General features: G+C 46.4%; 1 protein-coding gene across 1 annotated transcript; it reads right to left on the reverse strand.

Annotated features, from left to right (window-relative positions):
- Positions 1 to 8570: 8570 nt before the first annotated feature.
- Positions 8571 to 11274, reverse strand: UBL5 (ubiquitin like 5). The gene is made up of 2 exons (XM_088061934.1): positions 11235 to 11274; positions 8571 to 11031 (listed from the first exon to the last, which is right to left on the reverse strand). Exons 1-2 carry the CDS (start codon positions 11272 to 11274, stop codon positions 10112 to 10114), a joined length of 960 nt encoding a protein of 319 aa, XP_087918060.1. The 3' UTR covers positions 8571 to 10111.
- Positions 11275 to 17780: the final 6506 nt, after the last annotated feature.

A 17780-nucleotide genomic window follows, 5' to 3' on the forward strand; every position in this document is an offset into this window, starting at 1 on the left:
AACTATCATTCAGTGTCAAGATGGAAAAAACTCATGTGGCTGTTTAGCTTTATTCTGGAGTTGTACATCTGGCTTCAGAGTGGGGCTCCTCCTTCTGATCCCGGATTTTCCTCCGTGTCCAGGAGCAGATAAGTGCCCGGTGTCAGGCAAGGACAGGTGACAATGCTGAAGTTATCACTGCTCAACCCCAGCGGTGCAAGGTGGGCACTGACTGGACACATGAAAACTGGACAAAATTATTGCAAAGTTCATCTTCTTCACATCTATTCATTCAACCCACTGACACAGACACTCTGGACATCCTGCTCACATGGTTTGCATTAAAGCATTATGAAATCCCAAATTCTAGTGCCAGATGGTTTTGGATTACTCTGCTTGTGTAAAGGGTTTAATTTGGGTGCACGGAAAATGTAAAATACTCTGGTAATAGCTTTAGCAGGACTACACAGCCTACATTTGCTTTATTCATCAGCCCTGCTGGCTGCCTCCTGCACGTTATATTCCCAGCCACGATAAAACTTCAAAACACAAATTCAAATTTACTGACTTCCCAGAACAGACTCTGCTCTGTAAAATGTTTAAAGGGATTGACGTGAAAGGAAATATTCCTGAAGGCCTCTCTGCTGAGAAACCACACAGCGAATAAAAATAGCTCTCTTTTTCCAAATACACAGCTCCTAGGAATGCCTGAGCCTGGTCCTGAGTGCAGAGAGGGAAAAGGGGGAATGGGGAAAGGTCAAGCATACAGCTGTTGCTCCTGCCAGGAGCTTTCTGCTTGCTTCACTTGATGAGCTGAATGAGCCTTTTAGCTACTTTAAACAGGGATCACATTTTTCAGATGATCTCTTCTTGCTGGAACAGATGAGCACCAGGAGTATAAATATGGAGTTAACTTGAAATGGGATCTGTTGGAATTCACACATCCTGTTCTCCGTGGTACAAACAGGGTGAAAAGGGCCCTTGCACTTTCTGGATTTCATCCTGCATGGACCACTGTCACATCTTGTACCACAGGGTTCTGCCTGGTCATTATTCAAATATAGAATTACTCCCCTGATCCAGTCACCCTCTCAAGTGCAAAATTAGGCCAGTGGCTTTCTAGGATATAATAATGAAAAGAAGGTGGATTGTATTTTCAGAGAACTCTCTAAAGTTGCTCCTCAAACAGGATGCGATTTTAGTTTGTTTAAATTTATTCGAGATGGGGAAGCCAGTGAGTGGCTAAAGAAAGTCTTTATCTCAGTATTCTCTTTTGTTTTAGAAATAAATTGCTTGTTTTCAGAGATAACACAAAAAAAAGGGCGTGACATAGGGACAGTGGTCTTGTTCTCAGAGAAATAACAGGAGGAAGGCTGATTTGTACAGAGGGATTCCCCTGGCTCTGCTTAACACCTTCCATCAGTTTTCACTCCCCCTTTCTCCACAAGTATTTTTTCCTCGAGTGTAAAACCCAGAAAGAGAGATGTCAAATAGAAAAACAAACCAGGAGTTTTAGATTTGATTTCAACAAGTTTAGTGTGGCCAAGGAGTCTGCGTTTCCACTTGTACCTCAGCACAGAGACAGAGCATCGCTGACTTGCAATTCATCTGATCAGTGCTCTACAATAATTACTTGGGAGCCATTTTTCTATGGAGTCATTCCTTAAGAAAGGAAGGGGAACAAAGCAAAAGCTGGTGGTTTTGCAGGCTGTGAGATGCCCAGAGCGGAGCGGAGGATTGGAGGCTCACTCAGGACTCCTGACTGCGAGCGCTGTCTCTGCTGCCCAGCCCAGGTGAGGCTCCAGGGCTGCAGAAGCTCCCCCAGGGCAGCTGAAGTCGCTGCTGCTGCCAGCTCAGTGTGCTCCGAGAGGGAGCTGCCAGGGAGATGGAGGTGGGGAAGAGGAGGAGGAGGGAATGGCCAAGGCTTGGGGCTGTTCCCGGGGGTGCCACGGAGGAGCCGTGGCCTGGGAGCGGGGTGTGCCCGGGGCTCCCCCGCTGCTCCCGGCTGCAGCCAAGGCCAAAGGCCCGGGGCTGGGGCTTGGGTGTCCTTCCTTCTGTTCCGGCTCACCTGTGGAATTTTTACCCATCACTGGGGGGAAATCTGAGTGCTTGTACTTAGTGGGTTCTTGATAAACACAAAGAGTTTGGCTGGGCCCAGGGGGAAAAGGGGCAGGAAAAAGGGGGGCAGGAAAAAGGGAGGGTGGGGGCAGCTGGGGACTGGCTGGTTTCTTCAGCTTCAGAGCAGAACTCTGGGAATTGTTGTGGCAGGGAGAAGGGAATTCGCCATCACCCAGACAGAGCTGCTGCTCCTTCTTCTTCCTTCTTCATTGCTGGCCTCACACACCCTGTCCTGCTGGGACATGGCAGTGCCAGGCACCGCCGCGGAGCTGCTGATACACCTCAGCCACCAGCCCAGGATCTCTGCTCATCCCTGCTGATACCCCTCATCCACCAGCCCAGGGTCTCTGCTCATTCCTCTGCTGATCCACCTCATCCACCAGCCCAGGATCTCTGCTCATCCCTGCTGATCCACCTCATCCACCAGCCCAGGATCTCTGCTCATCCCTACTGATCCACCTCAGCCACCAGCCCAGGATCTCTGCTCATTCCTCTGCTGTTCCACCTCATCCACCAGCCCAGGATCTCTGCTCATCCCTGCTGTTCCAGCCGACTGTTCCTCAGAGCCCTGCAGGAGCACCGGGACTGACTGCCCGAGGGGGTTTGTGAAAACAAAGCCTCTCCTCCATCCCGTTTCAGCCGAGAAAGCTGTCACGGGGCCCCTGGTTCTGTTCTGTTGTTAATGCCACAGTTATTGTTGTTTGTTTGCCTTGGTATATATACAAATAAAGAACTCTTATTCCTATCCCCAGATCTCTGCTTGAAACCCACTTGATTTCAAAATGATAATAATTCGGAGGGGGGGGTCTACATTTTCATTCCAAAAGAAGCTCCTGCCCTCCCTAGCAGACACCTGTCCTCCAAACCAAGACACATGGTTAGAATTCAGAATGAAACATCAGGACACTTGGATCTCACGGTGGGATGGGGAAGCAGACAGAAAGCTGAACATTGCCTGTAGCTGCAGGACACACATCCAAAGGGTTTTTAGGGGGTGTACTGGCAGAGAGCCCCTGTTCCAAAGAAATGATCAGCACGAAGACACTGGTGTGAGAAGTTTGTTACATTCCCCAAAGCCTTGTTGTTCAGTCTGTGCTGTATCAGTGTCCCACTTATTAAACCTGTAAGGGCAGAAGTTCCCCTGTTTTCCTCAGTCCCATCTCTCCCACTGGCTCCCCTGCCTCTAGATGCAATCCAAAGGCTGACAGAGTACTATGGACAATTTTTCTCTGTTTTCCTCTGGAAGGCTCTGAGGTGGGTTGTTCTGGACTCTCACAAATTTTAATCATTTTCATATATTTTTAAGATGAATGTGTCCCCCCACCTGGTGAGACACACACTCAGTTAACATTGAGATAACCAAACGACTCAGTTATTTCCAAGGATGAGCCTTGGCTCAGAAGAAGTTCTGTGACATTTTTCCTGATAACTCCAGGGCTCCTGTGCTTAGGGGTTAGGAGCTGCTGACAGTTCTGGTCATTCCTGACTCCTGTCTCACATAAAGAGCCTCTGGAAATGAAGTGCCAGATGGCACATGCACATTGGGAAAAGGTTCTGTGACCTGTGTGGTGTCCCCACCTGAGATCCACCACACTGACAAGGACAGAATTCAGTTACCCTGGACAAGCTTTGGTTCTCTGAGCCATGAAACTGTCCTTTCCCTTTCCTGTAGTCTCCTCGTGCATCTCCCAGCTTTTCCAACAGGGCAAATGCTCCAGCAGCAAGCAGCCCTGATTGACTCCAAGGAGGCGGGGAAAAAGCAGCATTGAAATATTTCACTCAAGGCTGTTGTGATTCTGTCCACGAGGTTCCTGAATTAAGGTTGTAAAAATGAACTTAACCCTAGCATGTCCCAGTTTTGATCTGTGCTCTAATGTATGCTAATTACTGTGTTTTCTGGATGAGTTTTGTCTAGGAATTCACACGCTTCACCAACACTGCACCTGTAGCAGTGCTCAGGTATGAGGAAGAGCTAACAATTTTATTCACCAGCACTCATGGACTGGCCCAAAGCCACTTTCCTGCCTCTGTAGCAGGAGGTTCCATTTCATTCAATGAAAATTTAATGGAGTGGGCTCAGACATTCCCTTTACACCCTTTATATATCCCTTTATACAGGGGAAGAGACCCCCATGGCCAGCAAGTGAAGAACGAGCTCTTTGATTCAGTTCTTCTTTCAGCTTGAAAAGCTGCCCAGACCCACTTTGGGGAGCACAGCCCCTTCAGCTGCACCTGAGGGCATCTAAGCCAACCCCCAGCAGAGTCACCCCAGCGGGTTACAGCCACCCCACAGCCACCCCACAGCAGGTTCCCTGCAGTTCAGATCTCTGCTTCCAACCCAACACCCCGAGCTTTCATTGCTCAGTGGAGTTCCCTGCCCACAAACCTGCTCATCAGGTTGCCTAATGAATGTGTTTGTTTCTGAATGCTGCAGTGTCAACGTTGCTCACTGCAAGAGCCCTGGGAACAATAGAGGGAGCAGCCAACACCCAAGGTCATTCCCAACTCCAAATATGAAAATACATTCTTGAGGTACTTTCCATTCGTTATTGCTTCTCTCGCTTTTCCCAGTTTGATGCTGACTGAGAGCTGCTTCCAGGAAAATAACCACGGCCAGAGCAGATAATGTGTTTTATCCTGGTATACACTGAAGGCAAAAATAAGTGATAATTCCTGAAAAATAATATTTTTTTTCCTTCTGTAAAGAAAACAAATGGAAGCATTCTATTTATTCTTCAGTTTTCAGGGACAGCTAATTTTTCTCCTAATTTCACACACAACCTCCTTTTCCCTGTCTTTTGCTAGATACCAGTATTGTGCCATTTTCAGGCTCCCATGGATAAAACATCCTCCTAGATGACTCCTTTCATTAGTGTGACTAACCTTGGAGACAGATATTTATGATAGAATGATGACTAGACTTCAAAGGAAGGATTTTTTTAAGAAGACTTATGCCTGTTAAAACTGGTGATAATATTAGTAATACGAGTCTCAGGTGAGTTATTGCATATTTAACTACTGTATTATCAAAACAGGATGGCAGTGAGGAAAAACAAGCCATACTTCTGAGCAATGACAGGCTTTATACTCCATTTTATTGAATAACAAACGCTGGAACCAAATGCTATCCTTCTCTTAGGTGACTCTATCTGCTTTTATAGTGTTTACACGAATTCCAGAACAATCCTATATAATGGATGTTGCACCATCCACCAGGAATTAGGGATGTTTTGAAAGCCCAGTGGCTGCAGCTCTGAAGTCCATACACACAATTTGATAAACTCTGCAAATCTACCCAGCCCTGTTCATCTTCTCCTGGGGATGTGGCACCAGGGGACATGGGGCAGTGGTGGCCTTGCCAGTGCTGGGTTGATGGTTGGACTTCGTGATGCTGAAGGTCTTCTCCAACCTAAATCATTCCATGATTCTTTGATTCCATACCCAAGGTTGATAGCAAAAGACTTTAAAATCATAGAAAATTCAGAGAGTTAGGAAGAAAGTTAGGCTTGGCAAGCCCTGGGAAAAGTGATAAAAATAGGCCCTGGGAAATGCTAGGCCTTGTGCTTGCTAAGATCATGTGAAACTGCACCTCTGTAATCAATATATGATAAATTATATATAATTGTTAGATGTGAGTAGATATAATTATTAGTTAAAGAATCATGAGAAACTATGTTAGGGGCTGGAGGGAATCACGAGGAATCCATGCCTAGGTAAAATCAATGTATTCAGTAGAACAATATAAGTTTAATAATTAATATGTAAGTTATATAATGATAGAGTATGTTCATGTTCAAGTGAGGTCAGATTTGGGTATGTGTACCCCTGATACCCAGAGCTCTTCAATAAATTACCCTCATATAATCATTCTGTGGTTATGTGTGTTCCTGAACGCTAACAAGGTGGTGTGAAATTGGTCAAATAATCATGAAGCACTGGGGGAAGAAATGCCTTTAAAGTGAAGTCTCACTGCTCATGCATGGGGCAATTCAAACATTGTGCCAATGGACTTGGATTTACTCTGATTCCTCCATCAGTCCTTAAGATCTCCAAAAATCACTATTTTGTACTAAAAAGTCATCGAGTGTTGGAATAAATCAGCCAAGACTCCATTTTCTTCACATAGAAAGCGGAATCTTTACTGTATAGGTCACATTTTAGAGGGTTATCAGAAGGCCCTGTGTCATATTTGATTGGTTGACAATACATTTACACCTAGTTCATTGGCTGGTATTTTGCATATCTATCAAATTTCTGTATTTTTAGTTAGTTTACCTATTTTTTCTGCTGGTTCTCATGGCACAAATCCCTTGTTATTGCAGGTGCATTTGTTTTTCACTCTCAGAATAGATTGTCGTGCTAATGAACTCTCACTCTCAAAATAGCTTCACATGGGAACTTGTAACTGCACCTAGAAGTGACAGGCCAGCTCTGGCAATTCAGCAGAGCGAGGCCTGATTTCATAAGGTCTTTCTTTTATAATTATTTTACCTGTCTAAGACATCTCCCCCTTTCTGTTAATTTTAAAAAGGCTGATATGTTCTGATGTTAAAACAGCTCGCTCTTGTGAGGGTATTATCTCATTAAGGTTATCACTGGTTATCTATTAGATATGGGATGAGACACATAAAAACCAGATTACAATCAACAAAGCTTATCAAATTCTATCACATCATTGGCAGGGTTTTTCTCAGCATGAGAAAACAAAAGAAAATAATGTTCAATGTCTCTTAGGGAAATGGAAATAAATGACCACTGTTTTAAAGTGCAAATAATTGAGACTCAGGAGGAAGTCCATGAGGTGGGAATGCTGATCTTTGACATCACTGAGTGTCCTCTTGGATGCTGGGACAGGGAATGGCTGCAGAAGGTTGGCCAATCAATTAGGCCTTGCCAATGCACATTCGCTTGAGGGTCCTTACCTAAAAAGCTTTAAATTTATTTTTTTTGGTATAAATACTGCATTATTCAGACTTCTTTAGGAGCTAATTCCCCTTTCTTTTGGTTTTAAGAACAGCATGCATGACTCTTGCCAAGAACATGAAGGGAATAACAAAACAAAACAATATACATAGTGAAACCAGAAACTGGCAGCAATCAGGAGTAAGTCAGGTACAACAATTAGGAATATTTCAGATAATACACATATATAACACACATGAAATTGGATGATTATTAATCAGTAAAATACTGTACCATCACCTCAGAGTCTGCAAACAGCTGACAAAGCTCAATTCAGTGAGGACTTGGATAATTATTTCTGGATAATAATTCCCAAGCTCATTCTAAAAATAGGTTCAGCTGTCATATATAAAGGGTGAAATTGCCAAGTCAAAGTGACTTCAATCTAGTTTTGATGCAGAAAACATCTGGGTTTATTGGCAAATTCTTCATCCAGGTAGAGCCAAGGCTGGCCACAGTCCAAACTCCAACTGGGAGGGAATTCCCTAAACACATTTTAAAACAAGGCTCCTAAAAATAGGAGCTGTGAGTAAAGGCCTTGGGGTTCAAGACTAATCAAACCATCTAGTAGCTGGATCCCTCTGATGTTTCCTTCAGGATAGAGATGCTTCAAACACATCAAACTGCTGGAGTGCTGCTGTAACAATAACTCTACAATAATTACTTGGGAGCCATTTTTCTATCAGGTCATTCCTTAAAAAGAAAGGGGAACAAAGCAAAACTTGTAAGTTTTGCAGCGAGATGCTCACAGCAGAGTGGGCAATTGGAGGTTGACAGAGGACTCCTGACTGTGAGCACCGATCTCTGCTGCCCAGCCCAGCTGTGCCCGAGCAGGTTGGGCAGTGACTCTTCACTTCTGTCCCCTGTAATGCAGCTTGGTCAAGTGACAGAACACGCAGGAAGAATCTTTCCTTTCAATTCTGTGTTTCTGCCAGCTCAGAGCTCAAGCCTGTCATTTTAACAGCAGTATTTTTCCTTTATGAGCCTCTTCTCTGTTGCAAAGGACCGGTGCTACCTTGCCCTGCTGTGACATTGCAAAAGCCAGGCAGGGGTTTAGGTGCAGATCACAACCCGTGTGCAACACCTGGCACGAGAGTTTTGCACTCAATGTAATTCTGAAGTCACACAAAACCTGTAACTGGGGTTTCCAGACACTCCAGAGATCACTCGGGAAGAAAAACAATCAGGGGAAGCAAAATCTGCTGTGTACAACATTACAAAATAGAAGACTCTTCACACTGAGCAGTAGACCTGGGGGTATTTAGCACGAGAAGGAAGGAGCTGGAAGGTGACAGAGCACTGGCAAACATATCCTTGAAAGCTTGAGTGGAAGCCCCTTCTGCATTCAAATCAGAGTTTATGTCAAAGTGTTAAGTGTATGTGCCAGAGAGAGCTATTCCCAGATTCCCTAAGAATGCCCCACAAGATTTTGTAAGTAATCAATTCAAAAAGCTGAAGAACAGAAGAAAATTATTTATTTATACAAAGATCACCCCTCTTATGAATTACAAACTATGCATTTATATAGCAGGCCATATGTGCTCATGAATAAATCCTTTTCTGAGATTCAAGACTTTGGTAGCTGTTCACAAAGTTAAACTTCACACATGTTAATGAGGAGAAGCCTAGGAAATGAAAATAGTTCCTTCCTAAGTAAAAGTCTTGCTTAAACCAGTGAAACCCCAGGGCTTCAGTATGGTATTGCAATGTCCATTTGTATTTCTGGGGCTGAAATCCTTTAAACAACTCAAGAACATTCCAAGAGGAGAGCAGCAGGCAGCTGTGTGCACTGAGGAGAAAAAGCTGCTTCATGTGTTTAGGATGTAGTCACTTGCCAAGAGCATTTAGGCTGAGGATTTTTTGTATTTGGCCAAATCAAACAATTAGCACTGAAAATTGTAAACGATATTGTAATTCTTTTGTATTGTAATGACAATTAGCATTGTAAATTTAGCATTGCAAAATTATATGATGATACAATTATGAGCTGAAAATTGTTTCATTTCTATTTAATTTATATGGAGTTGGTATGAAAAGAGTGAAATATATTATAGAGAAGTTTTCATCTGTAAATTCTCACCTTTACAATTCCAAACACAGTATATTTGCACTGCTGGGGAACCCCACAGTATCTGGGTTTTTTTTTTAACCTTTAAAACTGCCTCAGCTGCATTATTGCTCCAACTTTGAACCTGTAACATAATTAAAGCAACTCTATTAACAGCATAACACACACACACCCTTGTCACAACTATGAACTGTGATTTGCCCCTTGTTATGCTTTTCTAACTCCAAGCCAGCACCTTTTTATGACCTTTTACTCATCCTCAGCTCAGTTTCTCGTGCAATTAAAGCAAGCCACGCTTATTTTTAGCACATACAAATATTCTAGGAACTACAGAACTGTTTGTCATCTCTGTTGGTAGAGCCCAATTGCTTTCATTTGTTGCTTGGTAGAAATTACCATGGAATTCAGTTATCTTTTTGTTGTTGGCAATGCTTACATTTCTTAGATAACTCCTCTCCTGTGAGTTATTCCCATTGCTCCTTCCTGACATGCAGATTTTGCACGGCTTTAGGTGAACAGCTCTTTTTAAAGAGTATTTCTCATCATTATTTTTGTACTTCTATGTCGTGACAAGTAGAGAAATTATAAAAGAAAGGCCTCATAAAATCAGGCCTTGCTCTGTTAAATTGCCAGCTAGCCTGTTGCTCCTTCTAAGTGCAGCTAGCCAGCTTCCCTTGTGAAAAATCCTAAGAACCGAGTTCCTTAACACAACAAACCATTCCTGGGTGAAAAACGAGTAAACAGGGAATCTATCCCACGAGAATGGGTGAAGAAAAGATGTAAACGATTCAAGAACAGAGAGATTGGACCCACAAGTAAAACACCTTTCGCTAACCAACAGAGTAATTGGCAAGAAAGCAATTAACCAATTAAAGCTGCACAAGAGGTCTGTAAAATCCGTATAAAATGATTTGTGCGAATAAAGAATTCGCTTTTCCCGCATGAATAAAAGCGGAGTCCCGGCTGATTTATTACAACAGGCGGTCACGAAGGAGGCGCGATGGGCTGGGAGCGAGAGGCGAATCCGCAAAGCCACCAGGGGACAGGCGGCCACAGAAAAAAACGCGAAAAAAACAATCCACCCCAGCTTTTGGAGACACGGCACGCGAAAGCCGCCACCGCTCGGGCGGGGGGTGCCCCCAAATCGCCTTTATTTGTAAACAAATGGGGCAGATTCGGAGCCTCAAGGCGGCTCCGTGGGGGAGAAATGGGGTAAAAATGGGGGTGGGAGACACTGGGATGTACCGGGATGGGACTGGGGTGTACCGGGGTGTACCGGGATGGGACTGGGGTGTACCGGGGTGTACCGGGATGGGACTGGGGTGTACTGGCGTGTACTGGGAGGGGCCGCTGTTGGTAGTAGAGCTGCAGGTTCATCCCGTCGTGGATCTCATAGTCCCCGAGCGTGACGTGGGCCTCGAAGATGGTGTACCATTTCTCCAGCACGATGTTGTCCCAGCGGGTGCCGGTCTGCGCTGCGATCCGTTTCTTCGTGTCCCGGACTCTCTTTCCCGGGGGTCCTTGAGCTCCAGCTCCATCATGGCTGCCGGGCCGGCCTGGCTCCGCCACAGCCACGCCGGAACCGGAACTTGGTTGCGTGCGCCTGCAAAACCCCTCCGGCGCCGCTCTGTTCCTGCCCGGCAGGCGCGGGCAGGCGGCGCGGGGCCGGCCGGCTTCCCCTCTGTGCGGAGCCGCGGGGGCGGCGCGGGGCGGCCGTGTGGGCGAGTCTGTCCTGAAAAACCCCCGAGCCCCCGAACGGCGCTGCCGCTGGGCGCGAGGGCTCCGCGAGGAACTCGTGAGCTGCGGGCCCGGCAGTAGCCGGACGGCATTTCTGTGGCGGAGCTCCCTCCCGGAGACAGCGCTGCCGTGGCGGCGGCTCTGGCGGGCGGGGCCGCTGAGCGAGGCTGCGAACCGCGGACACTTTGTGCTCGGTCAGCTTTGTCCTGCGTTTGTTTTTTTAGTGTTTTTTATTTTTTTTTTCCCCTTGCAGTTCTGAGTTGGCTTTGTGCGCCTTTTCCCAGCGCGGGTGTTTGGGAGAAGGGCGCGGGGCAGCTCAGCCCTCCGTGCGGGGCTCGGCCGCCGGACACTCGGGAAAACTTCCACCTACCTCTCTTTACTGCAGCCGTGACGCTGCTGTCTCTCGACATCCCTTTTTAAAGGTTGACCTTGTATTTTCAGTAAATCACGTCTTTTTGCAGTGAGAGGAATCACAGGTTTGTCTTTACAAACAAGCTGTGGGTCTGCTGATAAGATGAAAATTATCACTGAGGGATAACAGAAACAATGGGATGGATTCCACTGAAGGATGAAAGAGACACGGAAGAAACCACGAATTCCACAAGAGTTAAGAAAGGGATTGTGCATTTGAGGGGGGGAGATCTCGGGTATCAGGCGTTCCGGGAAGCCTGTCCTTCTCAAGTGCCTCAGCCTATGGAGAGAGACGGGACATTTATGGTCGGGAAATTAGGATAAAAAGGAGGCTGCACCTTTGTCTTAGTTTAGGGCAAATTAGGAAGGAAAACTCCAAATGGGGATTTCCCCAGGGAAATGCCCCTCCCCACTAACTGGTCCGGGAAAAGAAAAAAATTCCTTAGAGAGAAGTGGAAAAAGCTGTTTATTTAACAGAAATTGAGTAATATTAAATAATAAAACCTCTTGCTGTTCGATGGGATGGCAAGTCTAGGAAGAAAAGTCCTTTTCATGTGGTGTAGCTCGGCTCGCTCAGGTTCTTATCAGTCCCTCCGGCGCTGGAAAGTGCCCAGGCTCAGGCCCTGGTGGGCCACAGGCGTGAGCTCCCGGGGTTTGGCTGGGTGTTCAGTCCAGAGCAGGCTTGCACAGATCCAAGAAAATTGGGAAAAAAACAAACAAAGGTCCAGGGAACTCCTCTGCCTCAGCTAGCTAAAACTAACTAGAAGCCAGAGAGAAGCTCTGTCCCGCTGTCTGTCCGTGCTGCAGACACCACAGTCCAGGAGCGGGATGTGTGGGAGTGATGTTTTTCCTTAACACAAACTGCGCGCTTCTTCTTCCCTCTCTCTTGCTCTCAAAGCCAGTCTTAAAGGTGCAGAACTTAATATATAACATAAACCAGACGATTGGGGATACCAGTATCATAAAGTCACCCCAGGACAACCTTCCAAAAATTTGAGAGACCCCAGGGGAATGCCCCATGGCCTCTCCTTTTATCTGAATAAAGTAAAAGAACTCCTCTGTCTCCGTTTTGGACGTAAGCCTCTGGTGTTTGTGGATTAATTTTCCTGACAGCAGCTTTACCGTTTTCCTGGAGGAATTTGAAACTGTCCGTGTGCACCGTGACACAGTTATAATACTGCGGGCTTTTACTATAATAATTAAAAATTTATATACCCAATATTATTTGTAGCAATCAATTTTAAACTTATAACTAAATCCTATAACCTTGAATTTTATCTACAGCAATTTTCTGGAGTTTAGAACTAATTAGCTCACAAGCCAATTAGCTTTTCCTGCATGAAGGAAATGGAGTCCTGTCTGATTTATTACACTTCTATGTATTATTAAATGCAGCTGTAAGGATGCTGTCAGGTTTATATCCACATTTCAGTCTGGGGTGGGATAACCTCACTTAGCTCACTCTCCTATATACTCTGCACTATTTTGGGTAAAACACCTCACTGGAAAAAACAATAAAGCAGATAAATCACTGTAATGTTAACACAGATTTTTTCCCATTAGATATCTACCTTTCTGCAGAGAATTTATGTCTGAAAGGAATGCAGCTATAATATTTTCCATTAAATTATCATGCTGCTAAATCTTTCTTGGCAAAGGTTGTGGTAAGGTGCAACAACTCAACTGCTTGCTTGACAGCTTATTCCAGGAATAATGTAGATGGGGGAAAAAAGTTATTACTTCAGTAATGAGCTGTTGGGGAGGCAAGGTTTTAATCCCCTTTGCTTTGGCAGGCTGCAAACAGGAAAGCAGATGGGAGATATTTAATAAATAAACACTGCAAAGGCTCTGATCCACCTGAAGCCAAGTTCTGACTCAGCCTCCTCTTACTGAAATCACTTGGAGCCTGGTCAAGTACAGATAAAGAGCTCATTTCAGTGTTGGATCCCAGCTGAGGATTGCTGCATCCAAACTAGGTTAGGAACCTGCTGCTGGGAGCCATGGCAGTGACAGAGGACAAGGCAGCTTTGCCTTGAACTCTTTTCAGTCAAGTCAGCCTAGACCAGTCCATTTCTCTGGAAAACTTGGCAAAGCTGTTCCAGCACCTGAGTGTCTCTGTTCTGCCACTGCCCTCTTGGCATCCTATTTTTTTCCTAGGAATCTCCCTCCTCCCCAGGGTTAGCTGGAACAGTCATGAGGGGATGGCCCCCAACAAGGTAAAGCCTTCGGTGTCCAGGTGCAGCTGCTCCATGTCAAACACACACTGATAAATGATGGGCTGGTTGTGAATCTCAGCTGGAGGCTCCCAAATCCCTCTGACCCAGCCCAGTAGGACTGTCCAGCATAGAGGTTTACCTGTGGGATCTGATCCTCCTCTGGAATCACAGCTCAGGAGATGCCCTGTCAGAGTGGACAGAATGGCACAAGCATTCCAGCTGGTGTCAGCAACATCATGGAATGCCTGGGATCATCGAGTTCAAATCATGTTAAATTAATCATTGGTATTTTTTTTATTGCGTTTGCAATGAACGCTGCATAGAGATTTTTGGTCACTGATTCCTCATCAGTAAAACTCAAATTTTGGAATCACTTGTGTGAGTGGCTGGGAGCAGGGTGAAAAGCTTTCGCAGCGAGGGCGGAGCCCGGGCTGCAGATTGACTGCGGCAGATGCCTGAGGCCGGACAGCTGATAGCAGACCCGGAGCCCAGGGCTCTGGGGACAATCCAGGCACCTCCTGACCGCGGCTCCACATTGTCCTGGATAGCCCCAGGGCACTGCTCAGAAATAGAAACAACAGAATGACCGAATCTGCCCCTTTAGTCGAATCTCCCATTTTAGAGGGACACCAGAAATCCATCAACACTGCATATGACCATCCCTGCTGTTCTCACGGCACAGCGCCTCTGGCACTCCAGGTTTTGAAGGTTATCCTAAAATATTTGGGGGGTGTGTGTGTGGTGTCAGAGCCATCCTACAGCAGAGGCCTTTGCCGTGTCACGCACACCATCAAATGCTGCTGTGATTTTTAACGCTGTAGCCGTAGCATTTGGCTCAGTGCTGAACTGTCCATGTGACCAAAGGAAATGACACCTGCAAGGTGGACACAGGTTAAAAAAAGTATCCCAAGCAGCTGGCACCCAGCAGGTTATTCCATAGGTTGTTTTAAAAATAACGGGAGGGCACAAGGAGGTTTGCATGCTCTTGCCATGTAACAGAATATGCTTTGGAGGATGTTTTATTGAGACACTTTTGTGGCATGCCTCAGCCTGTGCCACTTTGGTGATGTCGTTATGGCCTCCTGGTGACTTCATCTGCACTTTTACCTTCCCGTTCTCATGGGACACCAATCTGCTGCTCCAGGCACTGAAGGGCCCTCCTTGTACCCTGTAAGTTGTGGCTCTGTATTCCACAGGACGTCCTGAGTAACTGGTTTCAATCTCTGTAGAGAAATAGAGGGGTGATTGTGTAGCTGCAGTTCTCAGTTAGCAAAGGAAGTTCTTGTTGCCTGATTCTAAATGTGGGTATCTGTGCAACAGCCATGAGCTAACTCATCACTCTCGTCTTACTATATACACTAAATAAGTAATTATTGGAAATCTCATCACCTAATTACAACAAACCAAAACGGACTAAGCATCTGGAATCAGTCAATATGATTGCTTCTCCTCAACCAGACTCATTTTGCCCTAGAAGACTGTATATAGCTAATTTAGCACAGATACACTGTCAAGGAAAAGAATCACAATGAGCCAGCAACTGCAACAGTTCTCTACCCACAGCTCCAACCACTCCGAGGAAAACAAGGGTTGCAAAATGTGATTTGTTGTTTTATTTGGTCTTAAAATGATTTGGCTCTTGGTCCAACACTTCTAAGGACTGTCTGTGTTAGGAAAGATTTATTGCTGAAACAACAGATTACCTTCAGCTGGGAAGGCACTGGAGCTCCTCTAAGCACAGCTATTTGCAAATTGCTCTTGGGATTTTTGGGGCAGACGCTGGACCTGACATAAAATTGCATTTTCCTTGTGTGCAAGAAATGCAAAGACTTTGTGCTTCTACCTTGTTTTCTGTCTCCTTTGTTTTCTCCAGGAAGTACCGAGCCAGGCATAGATGTCACACTCCTCATTTTTGTTCTCTAACTGCAAGACTATCCTTTGCCTAAATATCAAAGAGAAACTTGCAAAACAAGAATTACAAGTTTATGAAGATACAACAAGCCAAATTAATTCTTGAGGCAAGTACACAAACTAAATACTGTTGAAAGACTCTCTTACTATCTGATGGAGGAGAATTTCCTCCATTATAATGAAACATAGCTAAAAATATCCTGTATTATAAGAACACTGGAGCTGAATGTGAGGCAGTACACTTAGAGAAGATGATTAACTGATGTGTCACCAGCAGTAACACTTCTTGAGTAAAGCATTTTCACTCACTATTGCACCCTGGTTCCACTTCAACTAAGGAAGAGTCCAGGAGATGATTTGAAGTTCTTTTAGATAAAGAGTTTTGATTTGCTCAGGGCAATTTATCAATCACACAAACTTTTTATTACAGTAAGTCTACAGTTGGCCACCAAGATTAAGCTTGGAGTTTCCTGAGCTCATGGACAGTTCCAGAAGTACAACCAGCAAAACACAAGTTAGAAAAGTTTTATTACAAGAGGTTTGTCTGTCTGAAATTCCTGAGTCCTGTTACAAAGACTCAGAGAGACGCCAGGTTTTCTTACTTTAGAAAAACTAAAGATTTGATGAAAAAAAAGATGATACATGATTTTGTTTTTGCAGCCTTTGTGAGTGATATTGATCTGTTGGTTGTTTTTTTTTATGCAATGAAAAAAGTTATGATTTATAAGCTCTGAGCACTTCCTTGGCTCCACACGCTATTTTTCTTCCCTTTATCACCTGAAAACAGCAGTAATTGATTGAAACTAAAAGTGGGGCTACTTGTGAACAGGACTGTAATGTATCCGAGGCAATCAAAGGCCATGAAAATTATGCTGAACTAGGACAGTAGAGATTTAAAAAGTAATTAATGGGAAGAAATGCTGTTACTGGGGAAAATGTTATTCTGTGTTCAAAGCCTGTTGTCGACACCGAAGTTTTAGTGAGAGGCTCATCCCCTTTTCCCAACTGGGGACGTGTTTAATTCTATAGAAATACAGCATCTTCTAAACCACACCACACGGACACACAAACACAGCACTCAACACACAAATAAACCTAAGTCCATCTTAAATGAGCTGCACTTAACAGGGAGGAAAAGACACACGTTGTTACTCATAGTCTAATTAAAGAAACTTAACAGTGCTATAATATTAGATTTACAGCTTGAGGAAAGGTCAATCCAAAGTGTCTCCACGATCTGCCTCTCGCACACTTCATTCCTGAGCCCGGGGGCTCGGCAGGGGTTTCTCGTACCTGACGAGCAGGAAGGGAAAGACATTTAAACAAAAGGATGACAACTAATTGTGGGTAACGCTAGTGCGTTGTACTTGCTGCACTATCCATGTAGGAGTGAAGTTTGGGGCAATAACTGGCCAATAATTCATTTACAAAGTTCCCGGGCAAAAGGGAGAAGATTTATGCAAAACATCCTCAGAACGCTGAACTAAGCGGTAACATTACTTCTGAGCTTCCCGTAACGCACAAAGACGAACACCGAATTGTTCGGCATCTCGAAAAACTTTTTTCTCCCTCCAGTCTCTCCGCTGCCGCGCGTGGAAGCGCCGCGCGTCTCCTGAGCGGAGCCCTCGGCGCTGCGGGAGCCCCGGGAGCCCTCACGGCCCCGCGTCCTCCATTTCCTGCGCCGCGCCCGGCCCGCGCCCTGCCAAGATGGCGGCGGCGCCTGAGGGCCGGCCGAGGCGGGATGCGGCCCCTGCCCGCTCCCCTCGGCCCCATCCCGACCCCCAAGGCCGTTCCAGCCCCGACCCGCGGGTTGTGCCGAGCGCTGCACCGGCGCCGGACGGTGACCGGGCACGGCGGCACGCGGTGCGGGACGGAGACTGAGGGAGTCTCGGCTGGCAGAGGCTGCCGGGGGACGGGGCGGCGGCAAGTCCCGGGCAGGTCTCGTTGGGGCGTGTGGGGTTTTCCCCTGGAGGCTTTGGGCTGCCCGGCTTGGCGCGGGAATCTCTGCGGGACAGAGGAGCGAGGCTGAGCGCGGCTCCCCTGTACAACATGGAGTCACCGCGCGGAGCGGACTAGGGGCCAGGCCGGGCCGGGCAGGGAGCGAGGCGGGCAAGGGCTCCAACGCTCCCGCCAGCCGCTCAGGTATCTGCGCTACCACGCCGCCGGGGCTGCGCCGTACTCGGGTCCGCTGAAACAGCGCAAACCGAGCACCGCCATGGCCACCCCGCCCGCCCCCGGCCAGCGCGCGGGAGGCGAGCCCCGCCCACCCTCCGGCCGTCGCGGTTGGGTGTCCCCGTCCACCGCTCCCATTGGCCGCGCCGCAGCGCCGCTCTGCTCCCATTGGCCGAGGCGGGCTCCGGCGAGCCGTGCGCACAGCG

The sequence above is a fragment of the Pseudopodoces humilis genome, chromosome 13, assembly GCF_049639895.1.
Source record: "Pseudopodoces humilis isolate 2021_Gansu_Grassland_sample_001 chromosome 13, ASM4963989v1, whole genome shotgun sequence".
Classification (NCBI taxonomy): domain Eukaryota; kingdom Metazoa; phylum Chordata; class Aves; order Passeriformes; family Paridae; genus Pseudopodoces; species Pseudopodoces humilis.